General features: G+C 44.4%; 1 protein-coding gene across 1 annotated transcript; it reads left to right on the top strand.

Annotated features, from left to right (window-relative positions):
• The first annotated feature begins 11,494 nt into the window (after nucleotides 1-11,494).
• Nucleotides 11,495-15,668, top strand: LOC105819630 (chromosome unknown open reading frame, human C9orf131). The gene is made up of 5 exons (XM_012655919.1): nucleotides 11,495-11,656; nucleotides 12,159-12,243; nucleotides 12,307-12,910; nucleotides 13,246-13,252; nucleotides 13,365-15,668. Exons 1-5 carry the CDS (start codon nucleotides 11,531-11,533, stop codon nucleotides 15,666-15,668), a joined length of 3,126 nt encoding a protein of 1,041 aa, XP_012511373.1. The 5' UTR covers nucleotides 11,495-11,530.
• Nucleotides 15,669-22,303: the final 6,635 nt, after the last annotated feature.

Below are 22,303 nucleotides of genomic sequence, written 5' to 3'. Positions count from 1 at the left end.
AGGGCCTGGCTAGGGACACAGGCTCCCTGGGAGGCACTGAATACAGTTGCCAATCCTTGGATCTCACGGTTTTCTTGGGATGTCTGTCCTGGTCTCTGACCTGACTGTCCCTGCTGAGACAACTCTAGCCCTCAAGGCCCGAGTGATGGCTACTTGTCTCTTTCCTTGGATCTGGGTAGGAAGGAGCCTGTAGTTGCAGAAATGCCCATCTGCAGGCTCTGCCTGGGCCTGGACTTCCTCCTGGGGTTGACTATCTTCCGAGCATGGAGTCCATGTCTTCTCCAGGATCAGGCCTGTGACAGTCATGCCCTGCTGAGCGTCAGTGTCCCCAGTGCCATGAAGACAGCACTGTCCTCAGCTGGGCCTGGGCTCCACACAGAAGCTGACACTAACTTTACTAGGCTTTTACAGCAACATTCCTGCCCTTGCCTTTTTTCTGGGGACAAAGACACTGAAAAAAAGTTCCTCACCCTTTATCAGGCTATGCCTCAGACCCTTCCCTAGGTAATTCCCAAGCTGGAACTTTGTTGAGCCCTTCACATGGAAGCTTCTTCAGTGCCCAATCAATTCTTCCCTTGATCCTTGCTGCTTTGGCCCGTAAATACATAGAGGGCTGAAAGAATCTAAGATTGTTCCTTAGCTGAGATGTGTCTCTTAGTTGCCCTGAGGCTGCATCAGTGCCAGAGACTCTTGGATCCTGCAGGTCAGGACCCACCAGTGTTAAATAAGGCTCTTTCAAAGGTGATGCTCTGGCCGGGTGCAGTGGCTCACGCCTGTAAACCTAGCACTTTGGGAGGACAAGGCAGGAAGATCGCTTGAGGCAGGAAGTCAAGACCAGCCTGAGTGACATAGCAAGACCTCGTCTGTACAAAAAATATAAAAATTAGTCAGGCATGGTTGTGCACACATATAGCCCCAGCTACTTGGGAGGCTGAGAAAGGAGGACTGCTTGAAGCCAGGAATTTGAGGTTGCAGTGAGCTATCATGATGCCACTGTATTCTAGCCCAGGCAAGAGAGCTAGAACCTGTCTCAGAAAAAAAAAAAGGTGGTGGTGCTCTAGTTGTTTCCAAATAATAATATCGCTTATTGGAAATTATCTAAGAAGATGGAAAACCAGACATAGGCCTGGAAGGACAAAAGACTAAATGTTTCTTAAGATCTTTGGATCACAGAGAGTAAAACCTAAACATTATCAATTTCCTTCTACAACAGACATTGAATTTCACTTGGGGTAAGAGACTGTATCTCATCTGGGCCCTAAAACAATATTCCAGAAGCCTTAATCTGAGGTGGAGAAGGTAATAGGAGTGGGAATGAGGATTGAAGGTGGGCTAGGTAGGTGCAGGGAATGAAACAGAGTTTGGAGCTGGGAAGCAGTAGGGAACCTTTAGCTTGTATTCAAACTGGGGGTGTGGAGGGTAGGCATTAGGGATTCCACTGTATAAAATAAAAGGAGACTCCATTGCAAACAATCACCAGCAACTAGGTCAGTAGTCACTAGGAACTCACTGGGCAAAGAGGGGAGACCCTAGAAGAGCTGGCTCTATTTCTGCTGCAAATCATCCCCCTGGGTTTTTTAATTTGGAAGCACTGAGGACTGTGCAGCTGCTCTGGTTTGTCTCTGGTGTTCCACAGTGGTTGGGAGTCTATGTTATCTCACATGGCAGCAAATGATTCTAAAATAGTTCCAGAAGAATAGATAGATGGATAGATAGATATCCCTTCAGCACAGACTGGAAGAGTAATCGGGTCCAATTATTTAATGAAATCTCTGTCTAGCCATTGGCTGGCCACTAAGCTAAGCAAGCAGATACTTCAGTGGCCACACACAACAAGAATGCAAAATTTACAGTGTTAGTTCAGTAAAGTCACTATGCAAACAAACAACAACAACAAATAGCAACAACAACAAACCCTGGAGAGGGGAGAAACTGATTTCCAGAGATGCCATATTATATTATTTTAAAATGTACAGTTTTCAACAAAAACTATGAGACATGCAAAGAAACAAGAAAGTATGGCCCATATACATACAGAGGGGGAAAAAGTAACCAACAAAAAGTGACCCTGAGGAAGCTCAGACATTGGACTTACTAGACAAAGACTATAAATCAGCCATTTAAAATATGTTCAAAGAACTGAAAAAAACTTTGTCTAAAAAACCAAAGAAAAGTGTGAAAATAATAGCTCACTAAATAGAGATTATCAATAAGGACATAGAAATTATTTTTTAAATAACCAAATAAAAGCTCTGGAGTTGAAAAGTATAATAACTGAAATGAAAAATTTGATAGGAGCTCACAAGCAGATTTGAGAAGACAGAACAAAGTGAACTTAAGATAGGTCAATTGAGATAAACCAATTTGAGAAACAGAAAGAAAAAAGAATGAAGAAAAATTAACAGAGCCTATGAGACCTATGGGACACTATCAAGGATAACAACATATAAATAACAAAAGTCCCAAAAAGAGAGGAGAGAGAGAGGGAACAGAAATATTTGAAGAAAGAATGGCTGAAAACTTCCCAAACTGGATTAATCTACACACTCAAAAAGCTCAATTAACTCTAAGTAGGATAAAGGAAAGAGATCCACAGCTAGATGCATCCTTAATAAACTGTCAAAGACTAAGGCAAAGAGAGAATCTTGAAAAAGACAAGAGAAAAATGACTATTCATGTACAAGGGATCCTCAATAAAATTAACAGCTGATTTGTCATCAGAAGCCATGGAGACCAGAAGGCAGTGGATGACATACTCAAAGTGCTGGCGGGGGGAGGGGGGCAGGGGAGTCTATACCCAGCAAAATTTCCTATCAAAAATGAATGAGAAATCAAGACGTAAAAAATCTAACAGCAAAATGGTAGACATAAATCCTACCGCATCAGTAATTACACTAAATATGAATCAATTAAACTTTACAATTAAAAGGCAACAATTAGAAAATGGACGAAAAAAATAAGTGATCCAATTATATGCTGTCTACGAGACACATTCTTGGATTCAAAGACAGAAATCAGGCTGTCTGATGGTGGCTCACACCTATAATCCTAGCACTCTGGGAGGTCAAGGTGGGAAGGATCACTTGCAGTCAGGAGTTCGAGAACAGCCTGAGCAAGAGCAAGACCCATCTCTACTAAAAATAGGAAAATTTAGCTGGGCGTGGTGGCGAGTGCCTGTAGTCCCAGCTACTCGGGAGGCTGAGGCAGGAGGATTACTTGAGCCCAGGAGTTTGAGGTGGCAGTGAGCTATGATGATGCCACTGCTCTCCAGCCTGGGCAACAGAGCAAGACTCTGTCTCGAAAAAAAAAAAAAGACAGAGAGAGAAGCTGAAGAAGTAGAAGGGGACCAGCAGGTGGAGGACTCTGTATACCATGTAGGAAATCTGGCCTCACTGAAGGATATTAAGGAGGGGAGTATCACAGTCAGTTTTGTTGTACGTGGATTGCTTTGGTAGTGGTAAGGGGAAAGGATTTAAGATGGATAGAGCTAGAAGAACAGAGATCAGCTAGGAGACTACTGCACAATTTTACAGGAGAAATGATAAGGGCCTAAACTACCAGTGACCATAAGCGTGGGAGGAGAGACAGATTTGAGAAATTGCAGATAAAATTAGCAAAAGCTGGTAACTAACTACCTAATGGAGGGATGAAGGGGAAGCAGCATGAAATGGCTACATTTCTTGCTTGGGTGACTAGGTAATACTAATTGATTTGGGCAATATGACAGGAAGAGCAGGTTGGGACAAAAGAAGATAATGCCCTATATTATGAAGATCTTAGGCCTGGAGTACTTGCAGGAAATCAAGCTTGGAGATGTTTAACAAGCAATTCGATTTATGAGATTGAAATTCATGTAAGAAGTCAATGCTGAAATAATTAACCACACAAGTGGCTAACTCACAGAAGAAAAGTGAAAAGCACAATGACCCAAGTGTGGAACTGAGAGTTAGGAAATATTCTGAAATTTAGGACAAGTTTTTTTTTTTTTAAGACAGTTTATAAGCAAGTACAGTTATGTACAGATATTAAGCAAATCTTACAGTATCAAAAAATGGGAAATCATCTAAAAGTAAAAAAATAGAATGGTTGAATTATATGTATATTCACTTCAGAAAATATCATAGTCATTAAAATGATGTCTAGGGGCTACGTGCTGTGGCACATGCCTGTAGTCACAGCTGCTCAGGAGGCTGAGGGGGGAGGATTGCTTGAGCCCAAAAGCTCAAGGCTGCAGTGAGCTATGATGACACCACTGTATTCCAGCTAGGGCAGCAGAGAAAGACCCTGCCTCAAAAAAAAGATGTCTTGGAAGAGTTTACAGTATGTAGAAAAGGTTTATGATAAAATGTTAACTGAACTTTCTACCTTAAAAAAAAAGAAAACTAGGTATTATTTAAACAATGTCAAAATATTAATAGCAAAGTCAAGAAAGAAATACATCAAATTGCTATGGAAATTATTTTGAAACCAGAAGTTGATGGGATTCTTCCTTCTATCTTTTCATATCTTCCATATTCAGTATATAATACTATTATAATGAGGAAAACTTTAAAAGAAACAACAGCATTTCCTGGCTGGATGCGGTGGCTCAAGCCTGTAATCCTAGCACTTTGGGAGGCTGAGGCAGGAGGATAGCTTGAGGTCAGGATTTCAAGACCAGTCTGAGCAAGAGCAAGACCCTGTCTCTACTAAAAAAAAAATTACAAAAAAAAAAGGAAAAAAACCCACAGCATTTCCTACCACCTCTAGTGGGACATAGTTAGAGTTCCTATCAAACAGGACCTGACACATAGGACCCGCTCCAAAAACGCAGTAATGTACCAATACCTGAGTTCCGACGGTGGTTGCCTCTCTTCTAAAAGGTTGCAGCCTGTCCTGTCTGCACAAGGCCTCACCACGGCTCAGCCTCCAAAGATGCCATCCTGGGTCTGCAGGGTAGGTTCAGCTTCTGCCCCTCAGGACTCAGTTTCACCTCTGGCCATTGACACTCTGCCCTGATGGGCCTTTTCTGGGGCTCCCACCCCTCATTCCCACCACCAGCCCACCACGGGCACTGGGGCCTCACAGCTCCCTTCATCTTTTGGGGAACGATTCCCCTGGGACCGTGGGCATCATCCCTCCCGTGGAAGGCCTTATAGGGAGAATTTGAGAAACTAACCCCCAAAGAGGGAAGGCTCCCGGAGATCTCACTGTCCTTCTGACCAGTCCTGCCATTTGCAGGACAGTGGGCCTCTCAGGGACACTGGACAAGATCATTCCAAGCCTACGTGGCAACTGGAGCTGGGCCGGGCCGCTGGTCGGGCCCCTACCCCTGCATCCCTATGGGGGGGAGGGGGAGGAAAGAAGGAGAGGGTGGAGAACCGGCGAGTTGGGCAGCTAAGAAGGCAGAGGCTTCTGCCAGCGTCAGCGCTTGGAGGCTCTGCAGTGGATCCCAGACGCAGCCGCCAGGCAGCCCCAGCGGGTCGGTGGGACGAGTCCCCCAGAATGTGGGCCCCTCAGGCGCCCCTCCTGAATCTCGGTTGGGAGCATAAATGCCCAATTCTTGCCTCAAGGAAGTGAAGGAGGCTTCGGCCTCCTGAGGAGTTGCCCTGTGAGGCCGTGAGACCGCCACTAGGTAGGGCTGAGGAGAGCGCCGGCAAGCGACCCCGCCCCGAGCAGGTCCGGGAGGGGCCTCTCCCAGAAATCAGCGCGCTTAGCTCTTTCATTCACCCAGAGAGTACTGAGCACTAATCGGTTACTAAACAGCAGTTGTCGAGGTTGGAACAGTGAACTCGGTCCCTGCCCTCTGGAAAGACACAATTAAGCCGCAAGTTACAATCTAGTGTCGAAAGTGCTGTTGAGGTGGCGTGACCCATCCCAGCTGGGGAGAGTCAAGGACGATCTCCCAGACGGGCATGTGTCACAGTAGCAGGAAGGAAGGAAAACGGATGCAATGGTTTTTGATGATGAAAAGCTCATCCCGCAAGAAAAGTTCCTATCTGATGGCTTCTGTTCCTCTAAGAAGTGGTCATGTGGTACATCTGCTGGGGGTGAGGGAAAAGAAGTAGAGGAAAGTGAAAGTTTGAATTGATTTTGAGTAGGATGGGTTTACTAAGTAGGATAAGTTTACTAGTAAATTCCACGTTCAGGGATGTTTGCTTTGATCACCAATGTATCCCAAGTATAGGTGACCCTCAGACAATGTGGGGGTTTAGAGGGACCAAACACCATGTAGTTGAAAATTCACTTTTTTTCTTTTCTTTTTTTGCTCTGTTGTCTGGGCTAGAGTGCAGTGGCATCATCATAGCTCACTGCAACCTCAAGCTCCTGGGCTCAAGTGATCCTGCCTCAGATTCCCGAGTAGCTGGGACTACAGGCACACACCACCACACCTGGCTAATTTTTAAATTTTTTTGTACAGATGGGGTCTTGCTATGTTGCTCAGGCTGGTCTCAAATGCCTGGCCCCAAGTGATCCTCCCACCTGCCTTGGTCTCCCACAGGGCTGGGATTACAGGCATGAGCCACCGCCTCCGGCCACATATAACTTTCAACTCCCTCAAAACGTAACTACTAATAGCCTACTGTTGTCCAGAAGCCTAACCAATAACATAATAGCCAATTAACACATATTTTGTATATGTATTATATACTGTATTCTTACAATAAAGTAAGCTAGAGAAAAGAAAACGTTATTAAGAAAATCATAAGGAAGAGAAAATATATTTACTCTTCACTAAATGGAAGTGGATCATAATAAAGGTCTTCCTCCTTGTCATCTTTATGTTGAGTCACCTAAGAAGAGAAGGGGTTGGTTTTGCTGTCTCATGGGTGGCAGAGGCAGAAGAAAACCTACATACAGGTGAACACACACAGTTCAAACCCTTGTTGTTCAAGGGTCAACAGTAGCACATAAAAGGCACTTAATTATGTAAATGTAACATGAATAAATGCTTTTCAGGTGATGGTAGAATTGACCACTAGTTGTAGAACATGAGTTTATGGTGACACTAACTTACTCATATGTGTGATTTTATCCAATAGGGCTAAGCCATTTCCTAGATGGCAGGTCTGGCAGAGGCAGAGAGTTGAGGATTTGCCAGGTAGAAATGATGAAAGGAAAATGTAAGTGTTTGGGACGTTGATTAATGATGGACCATGAAATCACATGGAGAGAGAAGAAACAAAGGCAAGAGGTTGCTCATGCAGGGAAAAAGTGAAAGGATCAACAGACTGGAGGTCCTGACAAGGCTGACAAAGCAGCACCTTGAGGGCTTATCTGGGGGCTGAAGTCAGAGGGTGGGATGTCAGACTGAATTATTTCAGAGGGCAGATGAGGCTTAGGATGAGCTGGCCTGGAACAGAGGTAAAGGACTCTGGGATAAAAAGATCTAAGAATTGAGAGTCTAGGTCTTAGAATGGTCTATCCACATGGATGTTTGGGTCTCTTATAGATTTCCCCCTCTTCAAGATTCCTGCTCTGGACCCCATCCAACCCTTATCCTCGGCCTTCAGAGAATCTGCATTCACATTTCAACTTAAGCTTCAGATCCTAAAAGGGCAGTGGCACGACTCTGGGTCAGAAAACAGAATGGGGGAAAAGAAAGGGCTGTAGTGGACATCTATTTTGTTTTATTTTGTCTTGACACCAGCATTTATACACCTTCCTGGAAATAGTATCTCTATGTTCTCTGGAGGACCTATCATAACCCCACTTCTTCAGTCTCAGTTCTCAGTCCATATGCGAGTAGAGCAGTCTTCCTTCCACACCCTTACTCCAAGGGTGTGTATGTGGCTCAGGCCTGTCAGAAGAGGGATTCATGTGAATACTTTGGTGGGTAGTTCAGGGATGGATATGTAACCCACTAAAGCCCATAAGGCACAATGAGACTTTTTCAGAAACTGTTGTCAGAGTGACAGATTTTCAGCTTCACTTGAATCTGCTACAAGACTTAAGAATGAAGTCAGCACAGAAGACACAGCTAAGAAATGGACACTGAATCCTGATAACATTGAATTAAGTCCCCACATCAACCCTACTACCTGAAGTCAGCCCTACTCCTGCACTTTGCACTTACAAGTTAATATAGTCCCATTTTGTTTATGTCTGTTGGATTTTATTTTCTGTCACTTACATCCAAGTGATTTCTCACAATTCAAGAGGATGGACACACACACTCTCAAGGCCTCAGTTTCCCCCTTATGTAAACGGACACCTCCTTCAAAGAGTTGTAAAAATTAAATGGGATATATAAGAATACAGCAAGAAGGTATCTGTCTGCAAACCAGGAAAAGGGCCCTCACCAGGAACCAAATCGTCTGGCACTTTGATCCCGGACTTATCAGCCTCCAGAATTAGGAGAAACAAATGTTTGTTGTTTAAGCTAAAAAAGATTAAATGGGATAACAGATATTACAGTATAATTTTTTCCACATTACTGAAGAGCAAAAACATCACATTATTTATTTTTTATAAATTAAATTAAAGCTGTCTCAAAACCCCCATTTACTAGGGTTGGAAGACAACCAACATCAATCATTTACTGGGTCCTTTTTCCCTCTTTAGTGTGGTACACACTGACAAAAAAAAAAAAACAAAACACCGAAAAACTTCGAAAAGAGCCTCTGGTCTTCAGTCCATCATGGTTGTCCCTGGGATGCCCATTGTCTAAACTCATATGGTCCATTCAAAGGCAGGTGGTTTCACAGCATTTCTTCCAAGTATGAAAACCAGCATTTTTTGCTGCAGTTCCCAAGATTACATGTTAGATGTTTAGTCCCCCAGCCATTAAATCACCTCTCCCCATGAGAAGTCCCGCTGCCTCCTAGAGGAATTCTGTACAGACCCACACATATAACCCATCACTACATCTCTTTTCTGAAGTCCCTGGGTCCACTGCTATCCTTGGGCAATTTCTCTTCTTCCAATCCAACACCTCCTCCATCTTCTCCTTTTCAAGAACACCCAGCTAAATTAAATTCCATTCCCACACAAGAACCTGGATAAAGTTGTAGAACAGGTGTTTTTCTACTTTGCTTTGGGACCAGAAAACACAAAATTCACTAACAATCCCATGGAACAAGAAATCCAGAATTCCTGGAAGAAAGGAGAGCAAAGTTACCTTTTTATCCTACTGGGTGTCTCCTCTGGCGAGGAGTAGGAGATATAAATTAATAACTTGGTAAATTATCTTGCCATAAATGTAAATTAACAACCACAGAATAAGTACGCAGTATTACCTTCTATTTCCCATCAGGACTTAATTTACCTTCATTATCCAAAGGTTGCACACTCAAATACCAGGCAGTAATATCAATGAGTAAAAATGGACAAATCTAAGAAAAAATCATGGGCACAATGATAAACAGCAACTGGCCTTCAGTCTTGGCATTAACTATAAGAACATGGTGAGAACTACAGTGAACTGGAGAGCACATGTCCACTCCAAAGGGAGCAAATGCTACTTAGCTCCAAACAGCCTCTAATTTGTGGGAATGCAAGCCCAGTGTTGCCAGATTTTGAGTTGGACATATTGATTATTATGTATAACCTACTGATTACAATATTGGCTATTCATTCAAGTTTTTTTTTAAAAAGCACTGTTGGCCACATTGAGTCACATGTTACACACCAATAGGTCATCTTTATGCTTTCAGTGGTTTCAGCTGCTACATAATATGCTACTAGATGTCAGATTTACATCTCCCCCATAGTCTGCTCTCCCAAGCTTCAGATCCATGTATCTAAGTATCTCTTGCCTAGCTTTACCTTGAGGCATCATAGGAACCTAAAATGGAACCCATCACCTCCCACCACAATCCTAAATTGGTTCCCAGGTCTATGTTCCCTATCTCAGTGAAATAGCACCAATATAAATCCAGTTTCCCAAGTCAGAAATCTTGGAGTCATTCTCAACTTCCTCTCTCCCCTACCTCATCCCCTTGGTAACCAAGTCTAATCAATTATACTTCTGGAATTCTACTTGAATCTATTATTCTCCATTCCTGCCATCACTACCTTGGTTTAGGCCTCATTTTTTGTTTTGCTTTAACTAAAGCAAGAGTCTCTCTTGCCCTCACTATAGCTACAGTGTTATATTTCCAAGACACAACTTAATGTTGTTACTTCCTTGTTTAAAGTCTTCAATGGTTTCCCACCACCTTCAGGACAAATTTCCAACTTCTTAGCCTGGGATTTAGGGCTCTTTGTGATCTTGTCTTTCCAGGTTCACCTCCTACCACTTCCCCAACTCCCCACCCCCCAACCCCGAATGCTACAGCCACACTGAAATACTTTCATTTCCATAATGGGACATGCTTTCCCTGCCATAGCACCTTTACGCAGGCTGTTCATATTGCTTGATTGTCCTTTTCTCACTCCCTACACTATATCCTCATTTTCTTGGTCCCTCAAACCAAGCATTAATCATCTCTTCTGGGAAGCACCTCCCAACAAGCAACTCTCTTCTCCAGACTGGTAGATACCTGTTTTCTACACTCACAGTAGCCTGGGCATATCTCTATTTTCATTGTCTATTACTTCACTATTTCCCCTACGGAAATGGGGACCTACTTCAGTGCAGAGATTCTATCTAAACTTCTCAAGACTGAGCACGATATCTGATCCGTAACAGGCACTCAACAAATGTATGTTGCAAGAATGATTTAATCAATCTAGTCCAACTCATGGCGCCAATGGAGAAACCTCTCTTGGCTTCTCAGGATCATGTGACCGGCCAGTGCCATTCAGTGACAGAGCTAGAGAACCCAAGTCTTCTCACTTTCAGCTTGGCACACTTTCTACCAAACTAAGTTGAACTTTGATATAGGGCAAGAGGAGTGTTAAATCGTACTGGGAAGGCAGGAATTGAAGTTTAGCTCTGAAAGAAAGGGCTGACACGGAATAGAGTGATGGTTTTAGGGGAAAGTGGAGCAAATGAAGAGAAATAGTCAAGCATATTTGATTTATTTGTCATCCTTAACATGAATGCTCAAAAGATCTCAGCCAATCTCAGGCAACTGTTAAAGAAAACAGTTTACAGCTAACATGAGCATAAAAAAGAAGGAACAGACCCCACCTATTAAACAGAGAATGAAGCTTGTAATCAGAAACTTTAAAAGAAACAAATTTTTAACATAGCATACACTATGTACCAGGTATAATTCTAAGCAAATACATTTATTCCTTTAACCCTCAAAACAATTTATGTGGTAATAATATTATCCCCATTTTATAGATAAGAAAATTGAGGCACTGACAGATTAAGTAGTTTGAGATTTCACAGGTAAGAAGTGGCAGAGCTAGGATTTGAATAAGGCAGTTCAATGCTACAATCCATGTCCTTAACCACAATCCCTAAAGCATAATTCCGACCCTGGCAATCAAGACAAAAGTGGATCACCCAGATTTCACTGTATGAAGTATGAGTTGTGTTTTTTGGTCCTACATACAGGGAGAAGGCTGTTAGCTCTGAACCCATGTGGGGGATGGGAGTTCTTTGGTCTGTGATGCAGTGATGACCTCAGGGTAAACTGCCACTAGGCTTAAGAATATGGAATGGCTGCTGGAGGACTTGCTCGGGGATAGGGGGGATACAGGCCTTCTCTGGAGCCAACTTACCCATGCCCTGGCCTGTAGATACTGTGGCAGCAGCTGCCTCCAGAGTCCAGGGAATCTGGTGACACTATTCTTATTCATAGTTTGGCAGATCCGGAGGTGGTGGCAGCTTGGGAGGTTGCGACAGCTCCATCCTTGGTTCTCTGGGGACATGACGCAAGGCAAGGTGGGTGACCTCTTTACTATAGATGTGCAGCTGGATGAATGACTGTTGACACCACATGTGAGGTCAGGTGAGGGCTCATTGGTATGGATGAGAGCCCAAGTGAGGGACTATCAGCCCTAGATGTGAGGCTGGCTAAGTGACCCCTGACACTAGATTTGAAGCCAGGTGAGTGATCACTGACCCTAGATGTAGGGGTATATGAAGGAATGCTAATCTTCAGATAAGGCCTGGGTAATGACCTTTAATACTGGATGAGGAGCTGGGTGACTGCTGACTACAGATGTGGGGCCAGGTGAGTGACTGTTCACTCTGCATGTGGAACAGAGACTTTGGGCTTCATAACGAATTTGTGTCTCTGAAGGCTTCATGCCTGATAGTGTCTTTCTGTACTCCCCAGGGCCTACCACTTCTGTACCGTGTGGCCTTCCTTGGTCACCTGTGGAAACAGAAATCAGAGATAGAAGAAGAGGAAGAAGAGGAAGAAGAGGAAGAAGAGGAAGAGGAGGAAGAAGAAGAGGAAGAAGGGGAAGAAGAAGAGGAAGTAGAAGAAGAGGAAGAAGAGGAGGCATCTCTGGATCCACTGAAACCATGTTCTCCTCCCAAAGAAGCTCCCAACGGAAAGCAAGCCACCGCAGCCCCACCCGAGCCATCCTATGGTTCTGAGCGACTCCCCAAGGCCACAGGGATACCAGAGCAAATACTCACACAGCCTTTAAGCCCTTCCAGACTCTTTCCCACCTTCCAGATCCTGACCAACCTACCTGTGAGGCGCAAGATAGGATCAGGGAGCCACCAGTACCATAGAAAAAGCCAGCTCTTCTGGGGTCTCCCCTTTCTGCACAGCGAGTCCTTGGAGGCCATCTTCCTGAGCTCAGGTGGCCTCTCTCCCTTGAAATTGTCTCTTTGTCCTTCTGTCTTTTTCAACAAGCTTACCTTCCTGCCTAGGTCCAACTTGTTGCTTCCCCAGTATCACTCCCCAATTCAGTTTCCTAGCCATGAAGCCCATACTGTGGAAGACCTGGAAGGGATGGCCCTCAGACCTCAGCTACTTCCATCTCCATCTTCTCCTGTCCCATCACCACCCTTCCATCTTAAGCCCTTGCCTGTGGACCATAAGCAAGTCCTATCTAGCACTGAGGCACCCACACAGTGGCTTACACAGCAGGGAGAGGTCGCTTGGGTCTCTGACAATCAAGCCCTGCACTCACAGCCTGAAATCCAAAGAACCAGTCCCTCTACGCTTTTCTCCTCATCTGAGGCTGGGTGCGAGTTGCCATGGGACCCCAGCCTCCAACGACACAACCCAGATTCACCCTCTGCTTCTCTGCTGTATCCTTCTAGCCTTGTGGGAATCCTGACTAGGTTTGAGGCCCCATGGAAGACCATGGGACAAAATGAAGACCCCAAAGCCTCCGAGTCAGCAATGCCAGCTCCTGGCCTAACCCCAGCCTCCCTGCCAGAACTCCATAGAGTCAGCCCTATAGAAGGCCTGTCTGGATCTAAGGCCCTCTGGGAAACCACAGGGCAAAAAGAGAACTGTCAGATCTCTGTGCCCCCAAACATGTCCCCTTGCCAACCCCCAGTCCCTATGACAGAGCCTCAGGGAACTAGCCCCCTGGGAGAGCCCCCTGACTATGAGAATCAGTGGGGAGCCATGGGACACAAAGAGAGCCCCCAAGCTTCTGAGCCTCCAAAGTCAGCCCGCTGCCAGCCCCCAGTATCTCTGTCAAAACCCCAAAATGTCAGCTCTGAAGGAGGTCTTCTTATACCTAAGGAATTCTGGGGAACTATGGGACACAAAGAAGACCCTCAGGCTGCTGAATCTTCAATGTCAGTCCCCGGCCCTCCCCTAGACTCCCTCACAGAACTCCAGGGAGAGAGTCCCCTAGAAGATCCATCCAGATATGAGCCTCAGTGGGGATTCAGAGAAAATTCAGGAAACTACCAGGCCTTTGAACCCCCAGCCTTGGACCTCAACCCAGGACTCCATGGAACCAGCCCTGCATGTGTCCCATCAGGATCTGAGACTCCATGGAAGGGTGTACAAAGTAGAGAAAATCTTTGGGTCTCTACACACCCAGTTTTACCTGTCAGCCTTCCCTCAGACTCTCTGCTGGAATCTCTAGTAATGGAACCCCAGGGAGTCCTGTCTGAATCCAAAGCCTTGTGGGAGACCATGGGACGGAGAGAGAACCTCTGGGCATCTGACTCCTCAGACCCTGCCCATAGCACAGCTCTATCCCCCCGTATAGAATCGCATAGAATCAATCCTGCAGAAGGCCTCACCAGACCAGAAACTACAAGGAAGGACACTGAACATTTCAGGAATTCCTGGGCTTCTGAGCCCCCATCTCAGGCCCTCAGCCCACCCTCAGCTCTTATACTGGAGCCCCAGAGAGTTAGCTCCATGGGGGTCCTGTTTAGTTCTAAGGCTAGATGTGGGAACATAAAAAGGAGAAAGAGCTCCTGGGCCTTGAAGCTCCCAGCTTGCAGCTTACCCCAAGACCTGCATGTAGCCAGCCCCCTGGGAGTCTTGCCTGACTATGAGGCTGCTGGTGGGGATGCAGAGCACAAAGAAAACTGTTGTGTTCCTGTGTTTCCAGGTTCGGGTCCCAGCCTACCACCAAACTCTGTTTCAAAGTCCCACATAAGTGAGCCTATTGGAGACCAGTGCAACTGTAAGCCTGAGGGGGAAGCAGCAATGGAGCAGAGAAAGAACTGCTGGGCCACTGAGCTCCCAGTCCCCAGCTCACTCTCAGCTCCGCTACCAGAGCCACACACTGACCTTGAATTTGTGTGGAGAGGTGCACAACAAAAAGTCCCCCAGAACCCCAGCCCTCCAGAAGTTGAACCCCTGCAGCCAATACCCTGGCTTCCTACCCTAGCTGAAGCTGTGAAGATTGTGCCCACCCACCCTGGCCTACCCAAGGGAGAGATGTTTCCAGGGGCTAAGGCTGAGGCCCCACTCTCCCAGAGACAGGCTGTCCCAGAGGTGCTCACTAACCCTGGGACCCATGCCTGGCACTGGAGCAAAGATATGAAACTTAGGCTGAAGACACTGCAGCAGAGCCCTGTTTCCAGATCCCCTGGCCCAAGTCAACTATTTTGTAGCTCCCCTGCCTTGAGCTCCACAACTCCAGACTCCTGGGGACTCTCTTCCTGCCCCCCACAGATTTTTCTCCCTAACCTGTGCCACTACTCTTCAAGCTGTCATCCCCAAAAAGTTCAGAGCACAGCACCTCATTCTATCCAGGTTCCCCACTGTCATCACTCCCAATCCTCTTTCCAGCCTCAGCCACGAGGATCTGGCAGAGCAGAACAAGGGCCTCAGAGAGAAGAGAAAAAGGGGAAGATGGTGGCTCAGGTCCCATCCCAGGAGTCATGTGTACACATGGAGGCTGGTGAGATCTATCCAGGCCCTGGAGAGCCCTCAAACCCTGAGGTTCTGGCCTCAGGCAAGAGACAGGACAAGGCTTCAGCCCTATCTTCAGCCAAAAAGGGCAAGAGCCCCAGAAAACCCAGAACGGGAGACCACAGAGGAGGGAACGCAAGATTGGGGTCACCCACAGTCACAGGGAAGAGACACCCTGCCCAGGCCCAAAGACTAGTAGAGGCTCCTATAAGCACACTTTCCCCAAAGTCTCAACACAGGGGCCAGAGCTCTCAACACACTGCTCTTTCCCAGAAGCTTCTCCCCAAGGCTTCGGGTCCCCATGACTGGCTGGGGAAAAAGCTGAGAGCTGGTGACATCCAGAACCCTAGCCACTGTAAGCACTGTCCTTGGGCCCACACAAAGAAGCATCTCTCTTCCCCCACACCCCAGGCTCACCTTACCTGGGGTCTTCAAAGAGTGTTAGCCAAATTTTTGGGTAACCGTGGACCCCTGCTCACCAAATCTAGCCAGTAGAAGGCTGGTAGTACTAGCACTTAGTACCCCAAGACTGGAAGCCAAGCCAGGTAGAGGGTGGGGAGATGGAGAGACAAGCAAAGGAAATCCTAATAAACTAGCTGAACTAGACAAATTCCATTCATGTCTTCTTTGGAGTCTGGAGTACTGGGAAAGTCAGTTCCCCTCTGCTGCAGCCATATTCCCTCTGTATAAAGTCCCAGAAGTAAAGAGCTCAGGATTCTGAAGGTTTAGTTTTCCTTTATAGACATTCACAGATGATCACTTCTGGAGTCTACACATCCCTACTCTACAGGGAGCAGAGCCCAATACTGCCCTTGAGAGGCAAAGACTTCACAGCATGTGAACAGAAAAATACATCCATTCACCTGAGCACAAGTAGTCTGGGTCTAGGCAGCTGTTCTTGGTCCTTGGATATGGTTCCCTTCTTCACCCACCTGACTCACGAGTTCTGCATATCTCTTTCTGACCATTCCTTCTTTGCTCTCTGCTCTTTTCTCTTTTTGGGTAAGCTCATCCATCCCCAAGGCCAGGAAAACAAGTGCCTTTCCATATGTTTAGTAACCATTTGGATTTCCTCTATTATTGCCTGTTATATCCTTTATCCTGTTTGTTGGATATTAGTTTCCTGCTATAACAAATTACCACAAAACACAAATTTGTCAGAAGTCTGACACAAGACTCACAGAGCTAAAACCAAGAGGTTGGCAGGGCTGCACTTCTTTCTGTAAGCTCTGCATAAGATTCACTCCTTGCCTTTCCCAGTTTCTAAAGGCTGCCTACATTCCTTGGCTACTGGCCTCCTTCATCTTCAAAGCTAGCAAAGGTAAGTCAAAGGTCTTCTTCTCACATTGTATCACTCTGACCTCTTTTGCCTCCTTTTTCTACTTTTTTTTCTTTTTTAGAGACAAGATCTCACTCTGTCACCCAAGCTGGAGTGCAGTAGCCCAATCATAGCTCACTGTAACCTTGAACTACTGAGCTCAAGCAATCCTCCTGCCTCGGCCTCCCAAGTAGCTGGAACTACAGGCATGCACCACCACACCTGGCTAATTTTTTTTTATGTTTTATAGACATGGGATCTTGCTATGTTACTCAGATTGGTCTCAAATTCCTGGGCTCAAGCAATCCACCTGCCTCAGCCTCCCACAGTGCTGGGATTACAGGCCTGAGCCACCACACAGCCCCTCTTCCACTTTTAAGGACCCTTGTGATTACACTGGGCCCAAACTGGATAATCCAGGACATTTTTCCTATCTTAAAGTCAATTGATTAACAAACTTAATCCCTCTGCCACCTTAATTCTCCTTTTCCATGTAAAATAATATATACACAGGTTCCAGGGATTAGGATGTAGACATCTTGGAGGACCACTATCCTGAGTACCAGAGATATTAACTCGACCTGTTACGTATGTTGCAAATATTTTCTCCCAATCTGTAGCATATTGTCTAATTTTGTTTATGGTAACTTTTACTGTACCAAAGTTCAAAATTTTTATGTAGTTAAATGTACCAACATTTTACTTTATGGCTCTAAACACTTTCTTCTGGAACTTTTATAGCTTTATGTATTTGTCTAGATTGCTAATATAATTTTTATGGTATGAGGTGAGAATCTAACTCCCCCTCTGCAAATGATGTTCAATTTACCAATACCATTTTTAAAAACTAGAATGCATATTCATCTCATATTCAACTTGTCCAAAAACCTACTCATTTTTCCCTTAACCTTTTCCTACAGTGTGCCCATTCCTATCAAAAGGCATCACATCCACCTAAGCCAGAAACCTGTCATCCTTGATTCCTCTCCCATCTAATCCATCATCATAGCTTGTCAATTATACTTATGAAATGTATTTCAAATCCATTTTCACCTCCCTCTCCATCTTCACCATCACCGTCTTAGTTCAAACATCATTTCTGACTAAATTGGTTGTCCTATTCCTTCTAATCCATCCTCTACATGGCCACAATTCTCTGAAGGTCAGTTGACCCAATCTGTTCAACAAGTGTCATAAAAGTTTGAGTAAAAGGCCAGGCACAGTGGTATATGCCTACAGTTCCAGCTACTCAGGAGACTGAGACAGGAGGATTGCTTAAGTACAGGAGTTCTGGGCTATGCTGACTGGGTGTCCGCACTAAGTTCAGCATCAATATGGTGACCTCCTGGGAGTGGGGGACCACCAGGTTGCCTGAAGGGTAAACCAGCCCAGGTTGGAAAAAGAGCATGTCAAAACTCCCATGCAGATCAGTAGTGGGATAGTGCCTGTGAAGAGCGACTACACTCCAGGCTGGGTAACATAAGACTATCTATTATTAAAAAAAAAGTTTAAGTAAAAGAACCTAACAGATGCATCTTGTAGTTTGAGATTGAATGTTGGTTTGATCAAAATAGCTGTGAATGACATTTGGGTCACTTGGGAAACTCTGAACATGGTATGGCTATTAGACTGGTTCCTAACCTCCAGAAAATTTACTAAAGAGAAAGGGAAAGATTATTGACCAAAAAAAAAAGTTATAAAGCAGTATGATTGCCATTTGGTTTTAAAAATGGCACAGGTATAGACACACATATTTATACACATACATAGAAAAAGATCCAGATGGGACTGTAAACTAGTACAACCTCTATGGAAAGTAATATGGAGATGCCTCGAAGTGGATTAATAAAATGTGGTACATGTATACCATGGAGTTCTACTCAGCCACAAAAACCAATGGTGATCTAGCACCTCTTGTATTATCCTGGATAGAGCTGAAATCCATTCTACTAAGTGAAGTATCGTAAGAATGGAAAAACAAGCATTACATGTACTCACCATCAAATTGGTATTAACTGATCAACACCTATGTGCGTATATAGTAGTAACATTCATCGAGTGTCAGGCAGGTGGGAGGGGGAGGAGGGGATAGTTATATTCACACCTAATGGGTGCAGTGCGCACCATGTGGGGGATGGACACGCTTGAAGCTCTGACTCGGGTGGGGCAAAGGCAATATATGTAACCTAAACATTTGTACCCCCATAATATGCTGAAATAAAAATAATAAAGAAAGAAAAAAGGAAAAGATCCAGAAAGATAAGCACTAAAGTCATTAAGATGATAACCTCTGGTTATTAGAAATATTATTTTTTAAAATTGTGGCCAGGCATGGTGGTTCACACCTGTAACACCAGCACTTTGGGAGGCCAAGATAGGAGGATCACTTGAGACCTGGACTTTGAGTCCACCCTGGACAACACAGGGAGACCCCATTTATACAAAACATAAAAATAAAAAAAATTAGCTGGGCACGGTGGTGCATAAGCACCTGTAGTCCTACCTATTCAGGAGGCTGAGGTGGGAGGATTGCTTGAGCTCAGGAGTTTGAAGTTACAGTGAACTATGATCATGCCACTGCACTCCAGCCTGGGAGACAGAGCAAGATCCTATCTCAAAAAAAAAAAGAAAAAGTGAGGTTCTGTGACGTCAAGCCCAAATTCTCAATCCAGTGCTCTTCCCACTCTACCATATATTCTCTAGTCTGTATATTTGGTTGAAAAAAACCACTCAGTCAGAAAGTACATACTGTTCCTCTCCTTTCTTTCACCTAACATCACTATTCTGTTCCAAGGCTTTATTTAGCCCAAATCTGTCTACAGGGTCTGAGTCCAAAACTCACCACCTGCTGGCCAAGGGCGGAACTGAAGGTACTTTCCATCCCCCACTACTATGGTCTCAAAGATAATGTACTTCTGAATTTCCACTTGATATGAGAACATTTAATGAATCTATGCTTCTCTTGACACCTTTATAAAAAATCTGGGGATGGAGAGGCAAAAAAGGAAAAGAAAAAAAAAGAAAAATCCAAATCCTATGTTCTTAAGTCTTTTAAAGCTCTTAGTAGGTTATAGGGCTGGGCAAGGATCAACAAACCACTTAACATTTGCCACAGGGGGAGGCAGGTGCAGAAAAAAGAAAAAAAAAAAACATTTGCCACAGTTCAGTCGAATGAATAATTGGCAGACCTGTGTTCTTCATGGGCATTGTATGTCCACTGGACTCAGAGCAATTTGTAACTGCTATCTTAAGATCCAAATACATCTTAGGATGTTAGGTTTATAATTCCACTTTTGCTTTTGCCTCTATGGCATACTGACATACTGTTGGTCCTTCATTTCATGCATTTTTTTTTTTTTTTTGAGACTGGGTCTCATCTCGCTCCGTTGTCTGGGCTAGAGTGCAGTGGCATCATCATAGCTCATTGCAACCTCAAACTCCTGGGGGCTCAAGTGATCCTCCTGCCTCAGCCTCCCGAGTAGCTGAGACTACAGGCATACACCACCAGACCTGGCTAATTTTTCCTACTTTTAGTAGAGATGGGGTCTCACTCTTGCTCAGACTGGTCTTGAACTCCTGGCCTTAAGCAATCCTGCCACCTTGGCTTCCCAAATCCTGGCCTCAAGCAATCCTCCCACCTCGGCCTCCCACAGTGCTAGGATTACAGGTATGAGCCACCAAACTCTGCCCATACCATATTCTTGATCAGAAACCTATCCTGTAATCATGATTAACATGTAAGAAGTGATTAGCTACCATAAAATCACATCCAATTTCCTTCTAGGAATGCTGTGAAGGGAAGACAGACTGCCTATACAATTTGCCTCTTTTATATGGATATAGACTTCTGCAGTTTAGAAAGCATTTGCAATCATTTTATCAGATTAAGAAACTTGAGACCTCAAAAAAGCTAAGCATCTTGTTTATAGCTACCCTGCTGTAAGCACAAGTGCCAAAACTAGAACCAGGCTTCCTGACTAAGATTGGCCTCTGGCTACAAGTCTTCTCTTGGTTTTTCCTAAAGAACCTACAGAGGTCCAACTGTCTTCCCCACAGACAGACTTTGTGTGACAAGTGAAAGCAAACCAATTATTCTAACACAAATTTCTATCAACTATCAACGGTATCTCTAAATATATTCAGGGGGGAAATGATACTTACCTCGTGTTACGTTTCCATAGCTTGATGAAGAGGTAGTAAAGGTCTTTCCCCCAATAACCTTGTCTTTGCCCCTCACTGAGGTTAGGATGCCAATCCACAGAGATGAGACAGAGGGACAAAACTGAGTGGGAAAAAGACTGAAAGCTAAGCCATCAGGAACATCTAAATGGTGAGAGGACCAAAGGAGGACCGAAGACAGAATCTGGTGGAGAGTGTGTCATGGAAAACAAGGGACAGAAATTTAAAATCCCAAAAGTACAAAAAAAAAATCCATTTCACAGCACAAGTTCCAGAGATGTTCCAGTTTAATCAACCAATTTAAGTATTTTGTATCTATGTAGACCAGAGAGAGCTGGTCTTTCTTGCCGAGTCTAAATCCTATGACAACCAATACTAGTGGCAATCATACTCCCAAAAGACACAATTCCAAACACCATAATCCCAAATGTTGAAATCCCAAAACATCAAAATCCCTGAAGTCTAAATTCCCAAAGGCACAATCCTGAAAGATTAAAATCCTGAATGTTGAAATCCCAAAAGCTGAATTCTAGGTAAGGGATTAGCGTATTTTCAGTTGTACACAGGATAGTTGTATCGTGTTATGGGGAACTATTACCTTGTTATTGTCTTTATTGGGAAACTAAGTGGGTTTAAAGAGAGGCTGATGGCTGGGTGCAGTGGCTCATGCCTGTAATCCCAGCACTTTGAGAGGCCAAAGCAGGAGGATCACTTAAGGCCAGGAATTTGAGATAGGCCTAGGCAACATAGTAAGACCCCATGTCTCTACAGGAAAAAAAAAAAAAAATTAGCTGGGCATAGTGGTATGCTCCTATAATCCTAGCTATGTGGGAGGCTGAGGCAGGAGGATAGCTTGAGCCCAGGAATTGGAGGCTGCAGTGAGCTATGATCATGCCACTGCACGCCAGCTTGAGTGACCCTGTCTTAAAAAAGAAATGAAATGTGTATGGGTACCAAATTGACAATCGGTGGACTTGTGGACCTAATTTTCTTATCAGCTTAACTGGTTTAAAGAACACCTAGAAACCTGGTAAAGCATTATTTTAGGTGAGGGTATTTCCAGAGATTAGTGTGTTGAGTCTAAATAGACTGAGTGGGTAAGATCTGCTCTCAACAATTGCAGGAACCATGCAATTAACAGGAGTCCTTGAGAGAAAAAATACAGGAGGCAAATTGGTCTCTGGGAGTTGGGATAGACTTTGTTTTCCTCTGCTGCCTTGGACATCAGAAATTTGACTCCACGAAAGTGTATTACCATGCTGACTTCTTAAGCATTGTGCATGTATGTAAAAATGTTGAAACTTCCTCAATAAATGAAGATATGTCTTTTTGTGCATCTGCATTTGGAAAGGATAAAATTGAGGCTTCAGCTCTTTGGGGAACTGAATACGTATGTGATGCCCATCTATCACAGTTTTTGATCCATCTCATTAAGATTTAGGTTGTCTGTCACTGTATTTCAGATGACCATAGTTATAAAGTTGGCTGCACAGAATTACCAACCATAGTAATATGCATTTTACTTTTTGATCTATTTCTTTATGAATACAGTTTGCTCATAACTGTTATACCATGCAACTGTTGTTAGTATACCTGAGTGTTTACGCTTGCAAAAATGTTATTATTGCCTATT

Source organism: Propithecus coquereli, unplaced genomic scaffold, assembly GCF_000956105.1.
Source record: "Propithecus coquereli isolate 6110/MARCELLA unplaced genomic scaffold, Pcoq_1.0 Scaffold114, whole genome shotgun sequence".
NCBI classification, from domain to species: Eukaryota; Metazoa; Chordata; class Mammalia; order Primates; family Indriidae; genus Propithecus; species Propithecus coquereli.
The sequence above is the reverse complement of the archived record's forward strand: the minus strand, read 5'-3'. Positions and strand labels throughout refer to the sequence as shown.